Source organism: Coturnix japonica, chromosome 6 (genome assembly GCF_054131305.1).
Source record: "Coturnix japonica strain WE chromosome 6, WE-NBRP24, whole genome shotgun sequence".
Lineage (NCBI taxonomy): Eukaryota > Metazoa > Chordata > Aves > Galliformes > Phasianidae > Coturnix > Coturnix japonica.
The window spans coordinates 805,032-823,885 of record NC_140668.1 but is presented as its reverse complement, the minus strand read 5'-3'; the positions used below and the strand labels follow the sequence as shown (position 1 = coordinate 823,885).

General features: G+C 50.8%; 2 protein-coding genes across 3 annotated transcripts; both read right to left on the bottom strand.

The window, feature by feature from the left end:
- Nucleotides 1-3,710: 3,710 nt before the first annotated feature.
- Nucleotides 3,711-6,476, bottom strand: LOC116652468 (uncharacterized). The gene is made up of 8 exons (XM_085551377.1): nt 6,380-6,476; nt 6,008-6,301; nt 5,267-5,305; nt 4,990-5,085; nt 4,893-4,917; nt 4,622-4,665; nt 4,045-4,076; nt 3,711-3,838 (listed from the first exon to the last, which is right to left on the bottom strand). The coding sequence occupies exons 1-8, from the start codon at nt 6,474-6,476 to the stop codon at nt 3,833-3,835; spliced, it is 633 nt and encodes a 210-aa protein (XP_085407503.1). The 3' UTR covers nt 3,711-3,832.
- Nucleotides 6,477-9,051: 2,575 nt separating this feature from the next.
- On the bottom strand, nt 9,052-18,346 carry LOC146760182 (uncharacterized). 2 transcript variants are annotated; one of them, XM_085550677.1, is made up of 9 exons: nt 16,925-18,346; nt 13,908-13,952; nt 13,431-13,724; nt 12,719-12,757; nt 12,481-12,576; nt 12,365-12,389; nt 11,999-12,054; nt 11,384-11,415; nt 9,052-9,451 (listed from the first exon to the last, which is right to left on the bottom strand). In XM_085550677.1, exons 3-9 carry the CDS (start codon nt 13,597-13,599, stop codon nt 9,434-9,436), a joined length of 435 nt encoding a protein of 144 aa, XP_085406803.1. In that variant the 5' UTR covers nt 13,600-13,724; nt 13,908-13,952; nt 16,925-18,346; the 3' UTR covers nt 9,052-9,433. The 2 variants fall into 2 exon arrangements, with proteins under 2 accessions (XP_085406803.1, XP_085406802.1); XM_085550676.1 differs by having other exon boundaries at nt 9,052-9,454; nt 16,925-18,344.
- Nucleotides 18,347-18,854: the final 508 nt, after the last annotated feature.

The window sequence follows — 18,854 nt, the reverse complement described above, 5'->3', positions numbered from 1 at the left end:
CTGTGGGTATCTCTGTGCCATCTCTCCAGGAACCCTCCAAGCTCCAGTCCTGGTGCTGAGCACTTCCAGAGCTCAGGAAGGAGATGTTGTCCTGGCTTATTGTTTCCTTCAGAAGACGATACCTGCTACCCGCATTGTCCTCTGCAAGGATGGGGTGCAGGAGTACACCATGAAAGCCCAAGAGGACATGGTCATCTACTCCATGCCAATGAACGTGTCTGCAGGAAGCAGTGGGACTTACACCTGTGGGTACCAGCAGAGGGATGAGAAACATTGGATAAGGAGCTCTGCCCTCAGCACTCCCTTGGTCCTCCATGTCACAGGTGGGACATGACTCCAGGCTGGTTGGTACACAGGGGCTGGGGGGGCTGAACATGACATGGATGTCCCATGAGCCTGGGCAAGGGTGCTCCAAGGGTTATTCCAATGTCTTTATGAGCGTATGCATGGGAAACTGGGGTCATTTTCAGGAGTGAGATTGTTCCTTGTTGTGTGAGTTCCTATGTTGCTGTGGCCATAGTGTGGGGATGGCCAGATGTTGGGATTCTTTGGGATCTGTGTGCTTCCAATTGGAAGAAAGCCTCCAAAAAGAGCCTTTGGATGGTGTATGGAGGGGAGATGCAGGATGCAGTCTTGCCAATGGGATGCTGCCATTCCACAGAGACAGAGGAACATACATTTTCATTGTCAAGGAAAAGGGAGTGTTGTGCTGCAGTACCAAGCAATGCACATCTCCATCTCTGCCAGGCACTTCTTAATTCATTATAGTTAGTTAATCTATCCCTTGGGTAGCAGAGATCCCATATTAGCCCATGTGTCCCAAGGGATGCAGTTGGCTCTGTGGTTGCCTGCCCAAGTCTGCACACCTTGCCCCATAGCAATGCACTCAGGGGCCATGTCTGTACAGATCTGGGAGCACTGAGTCACTCAGCCCATCTACTTGTCCCCCCAGGCCATGGGTCCATCTCCACAGCAGGCAGAGCCCCCACAGGTGAGTTACTCCCCCTGTCCCCATCCCTCCCCATCCCATCACTGCCTCCTCATCACAACCCCATGTCAGAATCACTCCCTGCTGACCGTATCACACTCCATGAACCCCATATCTCCTCTCCATCCCCATCTCCCCACTCTGTCCCCAGTACCCTGCGCTCTGCCTGATCCCGCAGTCATTGCCTTGACATCTCTGGCCTTCACCCTCTTCCTGTCTGCAGCCACCTTCTGGACCATCAGGAAAGGTGAGGGCTTGTGGGATCCTTTCCAACCTTGTGATTCTATGATTCTAACTGTATGGGGAATCAATGAGGCCATCACAGATCTGATGTGAGACTCTTCTTCTTGTAGGTGTCTGCACAGAGAGATGCCAAAGGTGAGTAGTAAAGGATTGGGAGGGGATGTTTGAGGGCAGCTGGGACTCTGCAGTGTTCCCTGTTCATCCCGTGGGTTCACCCATGACAAGAAGTCACGGCCACTCTGTTGGAGAAGGAAGCATTTCCTAATGGGAATATTCCCAATGAACCCCCTGGATGAGCAGAACTTAGAGATGGCCACAGGGCTGCAGAAGGAAGTATTTCCTTATGGGATTATTTGCAGTAGGATATGGATGTGTGGAGGATGACAGATTGACATGGCATTGGATCAACCTCAATGCCCAGTGCAAGGAGGCATCAATTCAAGTGAATATCAATCCAGGCCCCCTCCCAACAAACCCACACCCCAAACCCATTTCTCTTCCCTCTCCAGGCAGCAGAATGATCCCAGCCAGCAAATGGAAGCCACCAACTATGGAGAAATACAGTGTGAGTGCTGGGCAAGCCCTGACCATTGGGATCCCTTTCCCATAGACTTCCATTGGCAGTCACATCAATCCCTTTCCAGATGCTCCATTTATTTCACCACGGTGCCTTCGTCCTATTGTCCACAGTGACTAAACCCCACTTGCACAGAGGGTCTCACACTTCAGAATCTGCTTTCTCCATATCCTCCCCCCCTTGTGTTTTCATGTCTCAAAGCTCAGCTCCATTCTGTAGTATATGTCTTTTGTCTCTTAAGTAGCCACAAAGGAAGGATGTTGTGGTTGGGGACAGGGGATGTAACCCCACCACGTGTGAGTCTTGCTCTGTTTGCAGCTTATATTTCATTGCAGAGTAGCAGGGGGGAATGTGTTGGGTAAAGAGAGAAAATGTCTCAAATGATAAGAAAACACCCCAAAATCCATCATCTCTGCTCCTCCAAATCTTCCTGCACAGAGAGGGGAAATGAGGATGGGCAGTCAGTCCAGACCACAGAATCTGCTGCCCAAACCAATAGTGGGTCTCCCCACTTCCTATATGAGTCCTGAGCTCCCATGCTGTGTTTTTTCCCCCCACAGATGCCACCATCAATGACTTTTGAAGGGCACAAAGTGAGTTGGGTCCGTCTCCCCATGGAACCGAGGTGATAAGCTCCCCAGATGTGCCATTTTATTGCTTGTACACCTTCTCATGCATCTTCTCTTCTCTTCTCTTCTCTTCTCTTCTCTTCTCTTCTCTTCTCTTCTCTTCTCTTCTCTTCTCTTCTCTTCTCTTCTCTTCTCTTCTCTTCTCTTCTCTTCTCTTCTCTTCTCTTCTCTTCTCTTCCCTTCCCTTCCCTTCCCTTCCCTTCCCTTCCCTTCCCTTCCCTTCCCTTCCCTTCCCTTCCCTTCCCTTCCCTTCCCTTCCCTTCCCTTCCCTTCCCTTCCCTTCCCTTCCCTTCCCTTCCCTTCCCTTCCCTTCCCTTCCCTTCCCTTCCCTTCCCTTCCCTTCCCTTCCCTTCCCTTCCCTTCCCTTCCCTTCCCTTCCCTTCCCTTCCCTTCCCTTCCCTTCCTTTCCCTTCCCTTCCCTTCCCTTCCCTTCCCTTCCCTTCCCTTCCCTTCCCTTCCCTTCCCTTCCCTTCCCTTCCCTTCCCTTCCCTTCCCTTCCCTTCCTTCCCTTCCCTTCCCTTCCCTTCCCTTCCCTTCCCTTCCCTTCCCTTCCCTTCCCTTCCCTTCCCTTCCCTTCCCTTCCCTTCCCTTCCCTTCCCTTCCCTTCCCTTCCCTTCCCTTCCCTTCTCCTGGTGCATTTCAGGCTGCAGCTGCAATAACGGGGCTTTCCTTTCTCGTCCATTGTCCTGTGAAGCAGATGACCAACAGCAGAGCCCCATAGACTGAAGCATGCTAAGGGAACTGGGACTGGTCACGGCCACTATGTTTCCTTATGGAAGGCTCCTGAGGCATTACATGGCGCTCTTTGGGTTTATGGGGTTTGCTCTCATGTTACATCAACCCAATAAGATATATGACTTGCTTATGGGGATTGCTCTCATGTTACCTCTAGCCAATAAGATATATGACTTGCTTATGTATGGACCACCTGAAATATCAATAAAGGATCAGCAATATACCAAATAGGAGCATAAAGATATGTCGTACATATACAGGAATGGCGCGATACAACCACAAACGTGCTCTTCTCTCCACCCACACCTCTGTATCCACAACAACAGATCTGGGTGCGTTTTGCTGCATCATCATCTCACCATGGTCTTCAGTCAAAGACATCTACATTAATGAGCTGTGGTTCTGCATTACTGCTGTGGCTTCAGGTGGAAGAAGTTCTGCAGATGCCCAGGCTGGTTGTGATCTATCACAGCCCCTATGGACACTCAGCTGCTCTCAGGGTGCATCCATAGAAAAGAAGTACACAAACTCCATTGGGTTCAGTGGGGTTTCATGCTTTTATTGCTCAGGGTCACCTCTGCTGTGCTTCCCCTGTTGTTCTTGCCATAGGAAGGGGTGGACAGCCTCTCACTTTCTCATCATCTGCCTTATGTGCCAACTTCAGAGCTGTAGATTCAAAACACAGACAAGGAATTACAATGGCCCCACAGCACGACCATGCAGCATCCCCCATGGGATCATGGCAGGAGGGGAACTGGAGACAGAGCACCACCAGCAGCACCCTGGGCTTGCATTTCCCCTCCATTGCCATGCCTTATGTAGGCAATAAAAGCACCTTCAACCTTTAGGGCCACTACAAGGGCACAACTCACCTTCACTCTCCTCCTTTCATCCACGTTGGCATCTGCAGGGAGATCCTGAATGAGTTCCCAGCCATCAGCAGGGAAGAGACCTTCCCCAGCCACCAGCACCACTGCACCCATGGGCTTCCTATGCCAGCATCATTCACCTTTACAGCTCCCTGCATTGGCTGCTGAGCTCTGCATTGCGGCCCCACGATAACGCCCTGTGTTGTGGGGTGGCTGGTTTTGCTGCTGTGTGATATTGGGTGGAGGCTGCTCTGTTGCTAAGAACTGTCCTCACCCCATAAGAAATGCTCTGAACATTTAACCTGAAACACTCAGAGCTGGGTTGGAAAGTGAAAGTGCTGTTAGTTCACAGCAGGGCCAGCAAAGGAAGTGAGGATGTTAGGGCAGGTTGAAGGCAACCAGATTGTGTTTGATGGGGAGGTTTAGAGAGGAGATATCTGGATACTGTTGGGACCATACCCTGACAAATTAACTTGATCAGCTGTTAATTAATTCATGTGATTAATACTGACTTATGGGATCGTGTCTGCATTGTACTCTGTGCCTGGAGGTTAAAGGGTGCACAGGGAATGGCACTTACAGTAAGAAGCGTGGTCAGCAGAAGGTTCCTCAGCACTACCAGCACTGTGGGGACAGACAGAGAGAGCAGAGAGAAAAGGTATTGAGGTTCCACAACCATCCAGGGGCCATTGGAACTATTGCCATGGATAAGTGCCCCCATCCCCTATCCCACTGCAATCCCTACACGAGGGAACCCACGGACCAAGCTGACACTGCACAATGTACAGCAGCCCAGAGGTCCCAGATGCCCACACATAGACCAGCCCAATGAACAGCCCGTTGCTGCTCACCTTTGGCATCTCTCTCTGCAGGCACCTATAAGAAGGAAAGTGCCACATCAGAGCTGTGAATCCTCATGGATCCCTCACTGCTCCCATCAGTACTAACCTTTCTTGATGATACAGTAGGAGGCTGTGGATAAGAGAAGGGTGACGGCTGCTGATGCCACTGCAATGACTGCCAAGTCCAACTGGGTGTAGGCAGCTGGGAACAAAGTGATGGGGACTAATTAATAGGATAGGGACAGTGGGATGTGATGGGGTCAGAGAGGAGAGATGCAGACATTGGGGTGCGATGGGGAAGTTACTGATGGCGTGAGGACGGAGGGAAGGGATGGGGATACGGTAAGGGATGGGGTTGACAGGAGCAAGGGGGAGCCTCTCACCTGTATGTGCTGATCCTTTAATGGAGTTGGACCCATGGCCTGAGGGGACAAATGGATGGACTGAGTGACCCAGTGCCCCCAGATCAGTATAGACATGACCCCTGAATGCATTGGTATGGGGCAGGGCATGCAGGTAACCACAGGCAGCTCTGTCCCTTGGGACACATGGGCTGATGTGGGATCTCTGCTACCTCTAGGAGATAGATTTTCTAACTACAATGAATTAAGAAGTGCCTGGCAAAGATGGAGATATGCATTTCTTGATACTGCAGCACAACACTCCCTTTTCCTTGACAATGAAAATTAGAGAGGACTTGTATCTTCCTCTGTCTCTGTGGAATGGCAGCATCCCATTGGCAAGATTCCATCCTGCATCTCCCCTCCTAACACCATCCAAAGGCTCTTTTTGGAGGCTTTCTTCCAATTGGAAGCACCCAGATCCCAAAGAATCCCAACACCTGGCCATCCCCACACTATGGCCATTGCACCATCTTGATTCTCCATAGGAAATCACATCTGGCCATCCCCACACTATAGCAACAGCAAAATCAAGTTGCTGCATAGGAACTCACACAACAAGTAACAACCTCACTCCTGGAAATGACCCCAGTTTCCCATGCATACACTCATAAAGACATTGGAATAACCCTTGGAGCACCCTTGCCCAGGCTCATGGGACATCCATGTCACGTTCAGCCCCCCCAGCCCCTGTGTACCAACCAGCCTGGAGTCACGTCCCACCTGTGACATGGAGGACCAAGGGAGTGCTGAGGGCAGAGCTCCTTTTCCAATGGTTCTCATCCCTCTGCTGGTACCCACAGGTGTAAGTCCCACTGCTTCCTGCAGACACATTCATTGGCATGGAGTAGATGACCATGTACTCTTGGGCTTTCACGGTGTACTCCTGCACCCCATCCTTGCAGAGGACAATGCGAGTAGCAGGTATCATCTTCTGAAGGAAACAATAAGCCAGGACAACATCTCCTTCCTGAGCTCTGGAAGTGCTCAGCACCAGGACTGGAGCTTGGAGGGTTCCTGGAGAGATGGCACAGAGATACCCACAGCATCATTAGCTGAGAAACTCTCTGCATTGCAGTGCGTAGAGAATCTGACCTCCAGTGCTGGACAATGGGAATTCAGGGGGGGATGATTCAATTCCTTTCCCTCTTTCCATCTCATCACCCACCATGTCTTCATGTTCTGGACCCATTCTCACACTCACCATCAGCCCTGGAGCTGCAGATGTCCTGGGTGCTCACAGCGGTACCTGCACCGTGGGACAGAGAGGGCTCTGGTTAGAGGGACAATGTCCTGCTCACCCACAGACTTGTTCCCATGTCCCCATTGCGGAGTAGGCACCATCCCACCTGCATATCTCTGTTCAGTTGCTCTGAGCAAGCTCAGGTCCACTTGCATGGTGTTTCTTGTTTCCAGTACAGTTCCCTATCTTTCCAAAGCGCCCAGCATTCCTATCTCCCATATATTTGGATCAGGTCTCCATTATGCAGCTACTCCACCTCCACCCTCAGCACCACCCCAAGCCTCTTCCTGGTGTGTTCCCAGCTCCTACAACCCAAGGCATCCCCAACTCACCGACCAGCAGCAGCAGGAGGGCAGGGACAGAAGGACACAGCACGGCCCATCCTGATTGCCCCCACATCTCTTGGAGATCATACAGCGCTTACTTTGCTGTGAGCTGGGTGTAGATGGCCACAGGTTTGTGTTCTGACAATACAGCCCGTCCTGTGGTGTTTCTGTAGCTGATAAGTGAGTTAACCCACAGTCAGAGGCTGTGATGCAGCCCGTGATGCATCCGCTGTGTCTGCAGAGCCTCCGCTTTTATTTGGGGATGTCAGACACCTCAACATGGTCCGTGTTTCCTGTTTATTGAAGGCAGGAAACTTCTCCTTTCTCCCTCCTTTCCCCACCACTTCTTGCTGATTATGGCCTCATTCTTAATGCAGTGTCCTTTTGGTCTCTCTGGGTCAGCTCTCCTCCTTGTTCTGTCTCCTTCCATCCTCCTGACCTTTCTCAGTCCATACAGAGTCATATAAGAGAATGGATTGGTTTGGAAGGAACCTTAAAGATGATGAAGCCAACGATAAAATGAGACGGTTTGATTTGGAAGGGACCTTAAAGACAGTGTCCATTTAGTCTCTTTGGGTCTGCTGCCCTCCTTGTTCTGTCCCCTTCCAACCTCTTGACTGTCCCCAGTCAATCACAGAGCCATAAAAGGGAATATTTTCACTTGGAATGCACCTCAAAAACCATAAAGTTGGCCATTCTATCAGAGATTGCTCTGGTCCCATCCAACCCTTCCTTGAGCACCTCCAGAATTGGGGCATGCACTGCTTCTATGGGCAGCCATTCCCAGTGCCTCACCTGCCTCTGAATCAAGGCTTTTGTCACAGCATCTAACCTTCATCACTCCACTTCCAGCACAAAGCCTTTCTCTTTATCCTATCGATCTCAAACTGTGTCACCAGTCACTGCCAATCTTGTCTATAAGTTCCCTTTAAATCCATCTCGTTGTTAGACATGACATCTCTTCTGCATTTCACTCCATCTCCATCCTGTGCTCCTCTGACTCCATTCTCAGCCCCATCTCCCTATTGAAGGAGCATCCCGGCAGTGAGAAGGGACCCTAAGAAACCCAGCGCCTTCAGTGCTGCTCCACACGCTCCATCACCTGCAGGACTCCACAAGCACAAAGCTGCTTTGCACTCAATGTTACCGCTGTTGTCACCACAAGCCATTGTCATTTCATTCACCATCTGCAGGAACGTGAACCTGTGTCTCTCCCCACACCTCAGCCACTGGGAGCTCAGGACCTTCATCTGCCCATAGAGATCAATAGAGGGGTAGATGCGATCTATAGACCCACAATACGTTGACACGTGCTGAGAGCTCACTCTGTGGTGAGCAATGAACCTCCTGCGTGCTCAGAATCAGCCTGAGCTATTTCTGCATCCCCCTTCCTTTGTGCTCTCACCGTCTGGCCGGGCTCATCACAAGACCAGATGAATAATCAATCTCCTTATCAGAGTCCAGAGATAAGGAATGTTAATGGGTAGCAAGCGTGGATGTGTCTTTTGAGATCTTCCTTTACCAGACCTTCCTGGCTTATCTACAAGGTTCAATCAAACAACATCGGGCTGGATGTATTTTGGTACCCACTGCCCGAAGCACAAGGATTCTGCCACAGCCCCAATGGAAAGACGGGCATTGTCAGGTTACATTTATCCATTAGGAGTACAGCAGCTTCAACTGGGAAGACTATGGAGATCTTCTATGCCTCTGTGTGGCAGAGACTGGCTTTGTTCCGTCACTACTTCTGCTATTCATTAAGCAGCAGAACAAAAGTGAAAATGAAAGCAAACCCAGCAGCGGGCTGCACATCCCCATAGGGTTTAATTACCCGGTAGGATCTGAAGGCTGTGCTTTGGTTTATCAGGGGCTGTGCATGGTCTTTGGGTTTCCTTATCTCTTGGACAACCTTGAGGTAGTTGAACCATTTCAATGTGGAATGCAAATGCCTCAAAATTAAAGCAAAATTTGTCCATGCAGGGACGTGGATATCTGAAATATCCATAGCTGTGTGCATCAGGGCTGGTCTCACTCAACGCCTCCTGCATCTAATGGGGAGAAATAAGTATCTCTGTGACCTGAGCTGAGGTCGGTCAGTGAAGAAGCTACATTGCATGGGTGCAAAGATGAATGTTTCCACTGTGTGATGCGTAAGGGCAAAAGTCAACGAGCACAAAAGCAAAGAGGTGGGCAGATGGTTAAATACAACACTTTACTATTGACCGTGAAATAAATCGCTTCTTGTTTCCTAATATGCACCAGGAGGCTCCAGGCACACCTGAAGGATCCATGCACGTTGCTGTAGCAGTCAGGAGACAGTTTGCAAAGATAAGAGCAGGTTTGGGGCAGCAATCGCTTGCTGGACAGCCTCTTTCTTCTTCGTGGTTGTTAAAGAGATTCTTCCTATCCAGACTCTTTAAAAGCACTCAGAAATGTTCTTCCAGCTTTTGGGATGGAACTATTTCTGCAGCTTCTGAGGAGGAATCACAGAGTTCTGGCAGCTGCAGAGAAGGGGCTGCAGCTCTGCGCAACAAGGGGAGGTTGGAACGGAGAGTGTGATTCATGGCTGGAAAACGTATCTCATGATCTGCCATATTTCTGCTAGAGAAGGAAAGGAAGGGAAGGGAAGGGAAGGGAAGGGAAGGGAAGGGAAGGGAAGGGAAGGGAAGGGAAGGGAAGGGAAGGGAAGGGAAGGGAAGGGAAGGGAAGGGAAGGGAAGGGAAGGGAAGGGAAGGGAAGGGAAGGGAAGGGAAGGGAAGGGAAGGGAAGGGAAGGGAAGGGAAGGGAAGGTGTGGGAAGGTGTGGGAAGGTGTGGGAAGGGAAGGGAAGGAAGGGAAGGGAAGGGAAGGGAAGGGAAGGGAAGGGAAGGGAAGGGAAGGGAAGGGAAGGGAAGGGAAGGGAAGGGAAGGGAAGGGAAGGGAAGGGAAGGGAAGGGAAGGGAAGGGAAGGGAAGGGAAGGGAAGGGAAGGTGTGGGAAGGTGTGGGAAGGGAAGGTGTGGGAAGGTGTGGGAAGGTGTGGGAAGGTGTGGGAAGGGAAGGGAAGGGAAGGGAAGGGAAGGGAAGGGAAGGGAAGGGAAGGGAAGGGAAGGGAAGGGAAGGGAAGGGAAGGGAAGGGAAGGGAAGGGAAGGGAAGGGAAGGGAAGGGAAGGGAAGGGAAGGGAAGGGAAGGGAAGGGAAGGGAAGGGAAGGGAAGGGAAGGGAAGGTGTGGGAAGGGAAGGGAAGGTGTGGGAAGGGAAGGGAAGGGAAGGGAAGGGAAGGGAAGGGAAGGGAAGGGAAGGGAAGGGAAGGGAAGGGAAGGGAAGGAAGGGAAGGGAAGGGAAGGGAAGGGAAGGGAAGGGAAGGGAAGGGAAGGGAAGGGAAGGGAAGGGAAGGGAAGGGAAGGGAAGGGAAGGGAAGGGAAGGTGTGGGAAGGTGTGGGAAGGGAAGGGAAGGGAAGGGAAGGGAAGGGAAGGGAAGGGAAGGGAAGGGAAGGGAAGGGAAGGGAAGGGAAGGGAAGGGAAGGGAAGGAAGGGAAGGGAAGGGAAGGGAAGGGAAGGGAAGGGAAGGGAAGGGAAGGGAAGGAAGGGAAGGGAAGGGAAGGGAAGGGAAGGGAAGGGAAGGGAAGGGAAGGGAAGGGAAGGGAAGGGAAGGGAAGGGGAAGGTGTGGGAAGGGAAGGGAAGGGAGGGAAGGGAAGGGAAGGGAAGGGAAGGGAAGGGAAGGGAAGGGAAGGGAAGGGAAGGGAAGGGAAGGGAAGGGAAGGGAAGGGAAGGGAAGGTGTGGGAAGGGAAGGTGTGGGAAGGGAAGGGAAGGGAAGGGAAGGGAAGGGAAGGGAAGGGAAGGGAAGGGAAGGGAAGGGAAGGGAAGGGAAGGGAAGGGAAGGGAAGGGAAGGGAAGGGAAGGGAAGGGAAGGGAAGGGAAGGGAAGGGAAGGGAAGGGAAGGTGTGGGAAGGGAAGGGAAGGGAAGGGAAGGGAAGGGAAGGGAAGGGAAGGGAAGGGAAGGAAGGGAAGGGAAGGGAAGGGAAGGGAAGGGAAGGGAAGGGAAGGGAAGGTGTGGGAAGGTGTGGGAAGGTGTGGGAAGGTGTGGGAAGGTGTGGGAAGGGAAGGGAAGGGAAGGGAAGGGAAGGGAAGGGAAGGGAAGGGAAGGGAAGGGAAGGGAAGGGAAGGGAAGGGAAGGGAAGGGAAGGGAAGGGAAGGGAAGGGAAGGGAAGGGAAGGGAAGGGAAGGGAAGGGAAGGGAAGGGAAGGGAAGGGAAGGTGTGGGAAGGGAAGGGAAGGGAAGGTGTGGGAAGGGAAGGGAAGGGAAGGGAAGGGAAGGGAAGGGAAGGGAAGGGAAGGGAAGGGAAGGGAAGGGAAGGGAAGGGAAGGGAAGGGAAGGGAAGGGAAGGGAAGGGAAGGGAAGGGAAGGGAAGGGAAGGGAAGGGAAGGGAAGGGAAGGGAAGGGAAGGGAAGGGAAGGGAAGGGAAGGGAAGGAGATACATGAGAAGTTGTACAAGCAATAAAATTGCATGTCTAGGGAATTTCATTTCCAGGGGGAGAGGGACCCAACTCACTTTGTGCCCTTGAACGTGGGCAATGGTGGCATCTGTGGGGGGGAAAAAACACACCATGAGTGCTCATTGCCCATATGATGAAGGGGGGAGACCCACCATTGCTTTGGGCAGCAAATCCTGGTCTCTGGATCAAGTGCCCAAACCCATTTCCCCTCTCTGTGCAGGAAGATTTGAAGGAGCAGATATGATGGATTTTGGGGTGTTTTCCCATCGTTTGAGGCATTTTCTCACTTTAAAAAGCACAGTCTCCAGCTGTACAAAGAAATTCAAGCAGCCAACAGAGCAAGACTCACATGTAGTGGGGTTACATCCCCCGTCCCCAACACAGCATCCTCCCCTTGGCTTGCACTTGCAGAGCCATCTATGAGATATTCCCCAGCTACTGTCTGTGCATGCAACCACATCCTCCAGTGCGGTGCTGAGCCTTGGGCTGGGCTTGAAACACCCACTGTGTGTGTTGATATCCCACCTCCAACACTGGGACGAAAGGACCATGTAGAAATTGCCCCTTGATGGATGGGTTTTGTGGGTCCCATCAGGAAAGGAACTGGTGGGATTGCAAAGGGGAGCCCATGGGAAGGGGACCCCCATGGATAAGGGGTGCCCAGCACTCACACTGTATTTCTCCATACTCAGTGGCTTCCATCTGCTGGCTGGGATCATTCTGCTGCCTGGGGTGGAAAGGGAAATGGATTTGGGGTGTGTGTTAATGGGAAGGGGCCTGGATTGTTATTCACTTGAATTGATGCCTCCTTGCATTGAGAATTGCATTCAGTCCAACCCCATAGCAATGCCTCACCCTCTATTTGCCCAAGTGCTATTGAAAATGATCCCATGAGGAAATATTTCCTTCTCCAACTCCATTGAAATCCCATCTTACTTTGGGGGAACCCAATGATAACGTTGCCCTGCACAGATAACACCCCAAGGCCCCAGCTGCACTTAAATCCCCCCAACCCCAACCAAATCATGACTGCTCACCTTTGGCATCTCTCTCTGCAGGCACCTGCAAGAAGAAGAGCCCAATATCAGAGCTATGATGGATCGTGGATCCATCAGAGCTTCATGGATCCATCACAGATCCCACAAGCTCTCACCTTTCTTGATAGTCCAATAGGTGGCTGCAGAAAGGAGGAGGGTGACAGCCACCGATGCCACCACAGTCACTGTGTGGTCCTGCTGTGTGTTGGTCTCTGCGTACAGAGTGGAGGGATACAGAGAAGAGCATTGGAGTTGATGGAATATGGTGATGAGGATGTTGGTGTGCGGTGGGGATGTAGTGATGGGGATAAAGTGGAAGAATAGGATCAACAGAAGTAAAGGGGTGACCCTCACCTGTGGGCGCCGTCCCTCCTGTGGGGTCAGAGACGTGGCCTGGTGGGATAAATGGACGGGCTGAGTGTCCCCAGTACTCACAGCTCTATGTGGACACAACCCCCCGAGTGCATTGCTATGGGGCAGGGCATGCAGCCATGGGTAGAAGCCCACTGAGCCAGTTCTGCCCATGGGACACATGAGTTGCTATGGGTTGAACATGGGGATAAGGAAGGACTAGAATGTTCCCCTGTCTCTGTGGCATGGCAGCATCCCATTGGCAAGACTGCATCCTGCATCTCCCCTCCTAACACCATCCAAAGGCTCTTTTTGGAGGCTTTCTTCCAGGTGGAAGCACCCAGACCCCAAATCACACCACATTATGGTTGATCCCCACACTATGGCCACTGCATCATCTTGATTCTCCATAGGAAATCACACAGTAAGGAACAATCTCACTCTTGGAAATCACCCCAATGTCCCTTCCATACACTCATAAAGACATTGCAATAATACTTGGAGCATTCTTACCCTGGCTTTAAAGGGTCCATGGCCATCCCCAGCCCTTGCTTTTTGTGCCTGGGCACACAGAGCCCCATTACTGCACTATAGGATGGAGACTGGGTGACCCTACCAGAACCATATTCTCCCTATGGCATCCCTTGCTGCACATGGGAAATTCATGTGCTGTTAAGCCCCCCCGTATCCCCACCTTCCTGGAGCCACATCCCACCTGTGACCTTCAGTTTGCAGGGAGGACTGAGTGGAGAGTTTCTCTTCCAGTTCATCTCATTCTTCTGCTGGTACAAACACGTGTATGTCCCAGTGCTTCCCTCAGTGATGTTCAGCAGGATGGAGTTGATAGCTCTGAACTCTTGGGCTTTAAGGACAGACACCTCCATCCCATCCTTGCAGAAGATAATTCGGGTAGCAGGAAACTGCTTCTGAAGGACACATAGAGCCTGGACGACGTCCCCTTCCTGAGCACTGGATGCATTGAGGTACAGGACTGGAGCTGGGAGAGAACCTGGAGAGATGGCACAGGGATCCCACCACCATCAGTAGGTGACAAACACATCGTACCCCAAGGCAATGGACAGGTAGCACTGCAGAAGTGGACGCTGTGAATGCAAAGGGGGGACGATGCCTTTCCTCCTCCCATCTCCTTCCCCACCACGTCTTCATGTTCTGGACCCATTCTCACACTCACCATCAGCCCTGGAGCTGCAGATGTCCTGGGTGCTCACAGCGGTACCTGCACCGTGGGGCAGAGAGGGCTCTGGTTAGAGGGACAATGTCCTGCTCACTCACATCTTCCTGCCCATGTCCCCATTGCGGAGTAGGAACAATACCATCCGTGTTATTGCACACTGCATCTCCTCCATCTCCTTCTCAGCACACCCAAGCCCAGTTCAGAGCTGTTTTCACTTCCAAATGCAGTGTCTCCTCAGCTTCAAAACCAGAAAGCATCCCTAAATCTTGAATTATGGGCACATTCTGCTCCAACTCATCTCCACCCTCAGCACCACCTTAAGCTTCTTTGCATTGGCTTCCCAGCTCCTACAACGCAAGGCATCCCCAACTCACCAACCAGCAGCAGCAGGAGGGCAGGGACAGAAGGACACAGCACGGCCCATCCTGATTGCCCCCACATCTCTTGGAGATCTCTCCTCCCGACTCCTGCTTTGCTCTGAGCTGGATGCAGATGGACACAGCTCTGTGCTGCAGCTCTAGGACCCGCCCTGAGCTGTATTTGCAGCTCATAAGAGAGTTAACCCACAGTCAGAGGCTGCGATGCAGCCCGCGATGCATCCGCTGTGTCTGCAGAGCCTCCGCTTTTACTTGGGGACATCAGACACCTCATCATGGTCCGTGTTTCCTGTCTCTTGAAGGGAGCAAATTTCTGCCTTTTCTCTTGTTTCCCCAATTATTCTTGTTGATTATGGCCTCATTCTGCATGCAGTGTCCCTTTGGTGTCTTTGGGTCATCTCTCCTCCTTGTTCTGTCTCCTCCCAACCTCCTGACCATCCCCAGTCGATCACAGAGTCATCTAAGAGAATGGATTGGTTTGGAGGGAACCTTAAAGATGATGAAGCCAACGATAAAAGGGATGGTTTGATTTGGAGGGGACCTTAAAGACAGTGTCCCTTTGGTCTCTTTGCGTCTGCTGTCCTCCTTGTTCTGTCCCCTTCCAACCTCCTGACCATCCTCAGTCAATCACAGAGCCATAAAAGGGAATATTTTCACTTGGAATGCACCTTAAAGACCATAAAGTTGGCCATTCTATCAGAGATTCCTCTGGCCCCATCCAACCCGTCCTTGAGCACCTCCAGAATTGGGGCATGCACTGCTTCTATGGGCAGCCATTCCTAGTGCCTCACCTGCCTCTGAATCAAGGCTTTTGTCACAGCATCTAACCTTCATCACTCCACTTTTAACAGAAAACCTTCCTCTTTATCATATCCCTCTCAAACTGTGTCATCAGTTGCTGCCATTCTTGTTTATAAGTTCCCTTTAAATCCATCTCGTTGTCTGACATGACATCTGTTCTGCATTTCACTCCATCTCCCCCCTGTGCTCCTTTGACTCCATTCTCAGCCCCATCTCCCTACTGAAGGAGCATCCCAGCAGTGAGGAGGGACCCTAAGAAACCCAGAGCCTTCAGTGCTGCTCCACATGCTCCATCACCTGCAGGACTCCACCAGCACAAATCTGCTTTGCACTCAATGTTACCCGCCCGCTGCTGGGTTTGCTTTCATTTTCACTTTGTTCTGCTGCTTAATGAATAGCAGAAGTAGTGACGGAACAAAGCCAGTCTCTGCCACACAGAGACACAGGAGATCTCCATAGTCTTCCCAGTTGAAGCTGTTGTACTCCTAATGGATGAATGCAACCTGACAATACCCGACTTTCCATTGGGGCTGTGGCAGAATCCTTGTGCTTGGGGCTCACAGTGGGTACCAAAATCCATCCAGCCTGATGTTGTTTGATTGTACCTTGTGGATAAGCCAGGAAGGTCTGGTAAAGGATGATCTCAAAAGACACATCCACACTTGCTACCCATTAACATTCCTTATCTCTGGACTCAGATTAATAAGGAGATTGATTATTCATCTGGTCTTGTGATGAGCCCGACCAGACGGTGAGAGCACAAAGGAAGGGGGATGCAGAAATAGCTCAGGCTGATTCTGAGCACGCAGGAGGTTCATTGCTCACCACAGAGTGAGCTCTCAGCACATGTCAATGTATTGTGGGTCTATAGATCGCATCTACCCCTCTATTGATCATCCCCATGGGCAGATGAAGGGCCTGAGCTCCCAGTGGCTGACGTGTGGGGAGAGGCACAGGTTCATGTTCCTGCAGATGGTGAATGATGTGACAATTGCTTGTGGTGACAACAGCGGTAACATTGAGTGCAAAGCAACTTTGTGCTGGTGGAGTCCTGCAGGTGATGGAGCGTTCACCTATTACCAATAGCTCCCACTAAACCATGTCCCTCAACACAACATCCAATAAGAATAAAAACCCATAGAGACCCATATAAACCCCACAGAGCCCCATAGAGCCCCATAGAAACCCATATTGAATCATAGGATCACCAAGGTTGGAAAAGACTTACGAGATCATCCAGTCCAACTGTTCACCTGTTACCAATAGTTCCCACTAAACCATGTCCCTCAACACAACATCCCATAATAATTGAAACCCCATAGAGCCCCATATAAACCCCATAGAGACCCATAGAGACCCATATTGAATCATAGGATCAATGGGACCCATGGCCAAGCACTGAGGATCAATGAGACCCATGGCCTAGCACTGAGGATCAGTGGGACCCATGGCCAAGCACAGGCATGATTGTAGAGATGCTTGAGACCAATAAAGCTGTATTAAGGCACAGATTCAAGAGCCAAACTTGAGTTTCTCTGGAGATCCTAGATGCTAAATGGAGCTGCAGAGGTTTAAATGGTTTTGGTGGGCATGTGGATGGAGGCTAAGGCTCGTTATGAGTTGCTCATTGCACTGTCTCATTAACTCTGCATGACCTGGGCCCATCCCTACACTCTTTAGCTACATAACCAATAGAGGAGAAGGGGGAGGATGGGGGCTGTGTGATAAATAGGCCCAATAGCTGCACTGACGTGTCTTGATTAGGGTGTATAATCCACAACAAGCCTCAACATTACAAATCCTTGACCTGGAAAACATGTTAAGGTTAGAACATACCTGGTGCTCATTAAGAATAGAAGAGCAGGTAGATGGTCACGAAGAGCAGAAGACCAGGTAGGCCCTCATGACCAAATACTTTGATATCCCAATGCAAACGTGCAGGTCATGCATAACTATCAGTTGGAAATGGAGTCATAAATATAAACCTCTGGTTGGGTTGCTTTGCTTGCTTTTCCTTTTGCAGTCTTGAAGCCTGTTCTTGAATCCCTGTGTCATAACAAAGCATAGAGGGATGTGGAAAACCTGCTGCAATTAGGGGATAATTAACTAATTGCTGACGCGGGATGACTCACGTAATTGGAATACAATGATTGAGGGATCCAAGTGTTTCAGAAGGGATAGGCCGGGTAGGAGGGGTGGAGAATTACCCTCTGTGTCAAAAGATGGATAAAGAGGGAGATTAACGAGGGATGTGGAAAGAAACAAGGGATTCAGGTTGGTCAGGTAGAGGATCCATATGATAGATGAGATGGGAGACATGGAGAAGGATGCGAGCTCAATGAGCTCATGGCCTTGATCTTCAATGGCTGTTGGGTTCCCACAGCTCTTGAGGACCCATCTGATAGATGAGATGGGAGACATGGAGAAGGATGTGAGCTCAATAAGCTCATGGCTTCAGTCTTCAATGGCTGTCAGGTTACTAAACCTATTGAGGACCCATCTGATAGATGAGATGGGAGACATGGAGAAGAGATGGGAGACATGGAGAAGAACGTGAGCTCAATAAGCTTATGGCCTTGGTCTTCAATGGCTGCCAGGTTCCTACAGCTCTTGAGGACCCATCTGATAGATGAGATGGGAGACATGGAAAAGAGATGGGAGACATGGAGAAGAATGTGAGCTCAATAAGCTTATGGCCTTGGTCTTCAATGGCTGCCAGGTTCCTACACCTCTTGAGGACCCATCTGATAGATGAGATGGGAGACATGGAGAAGGATGTGAGCTCAATGAGCTCATGGCCTCAATCTTCAATGGCTGCCAGGTTCCTACACCTCAATGGCTCCATGTCCGGCTGATGAGAAGTGATGTTTCCCATGGTTTCCATCTTGGATCTGGGACTCTCCAGCATCTTTATCAATGACTGAGGGGTGATAAGATGAAGTGCATCCATAGCAGTTTGATAATGGCACCCAGGACACCATTAGAACCCCTCTGGGATTGGACACCATTAGATCCCACTGGACACCATTAGGACCCTATTGGACACCATTAGGACCCAATTGGACATTATTAGATCCTATTGGACACCACTAGGACCCTATTGGACACCATTAGGACCCGACTGGACACCATTAGATCCCACTGGACACCATTAGAACGTTATTGGACACCATTAGGACCCTATTGGACACCATTGGATCCCACTGGACACCATTAGATCCCATTGGACACCATTAAGACTTGATTGGACACCATTAGATCACCACTGAACACCATTAGGACCCAATTGGACATTATTAGATCCTATTGGACACCATTAAGACCCTATTGGACACCATTAGGACCCGACTGGACACCATTAGATCCCACTGGACACCATTAGGACCCCATTGGACAACATTAAGTTCTATTGGACACCATTAAGACCCTATTGGACACCATTAGGACCCGACTGGACACCATTAAGTCCCACTGGACACCATTAGAACCTTATTGGACACCATTGGATCCCACTGGACACCATTGGATCCCACTGGACACCATTAGGACCCTATTGGACACCATTAGGACCCAACTGGACACCATTGGATACCATTGGACTACATTAGATCCCACTGGACACCATTAGAACCTTATTGGACGCCATCAGATCCCATTGAACACCATTAGATCCCATTGGACACCATTAGGACCCTATGGACACCATTAGGACCCGACTGGACACCATTAGGACCCGATCGGACACCATTCAATCCTATTGGACACC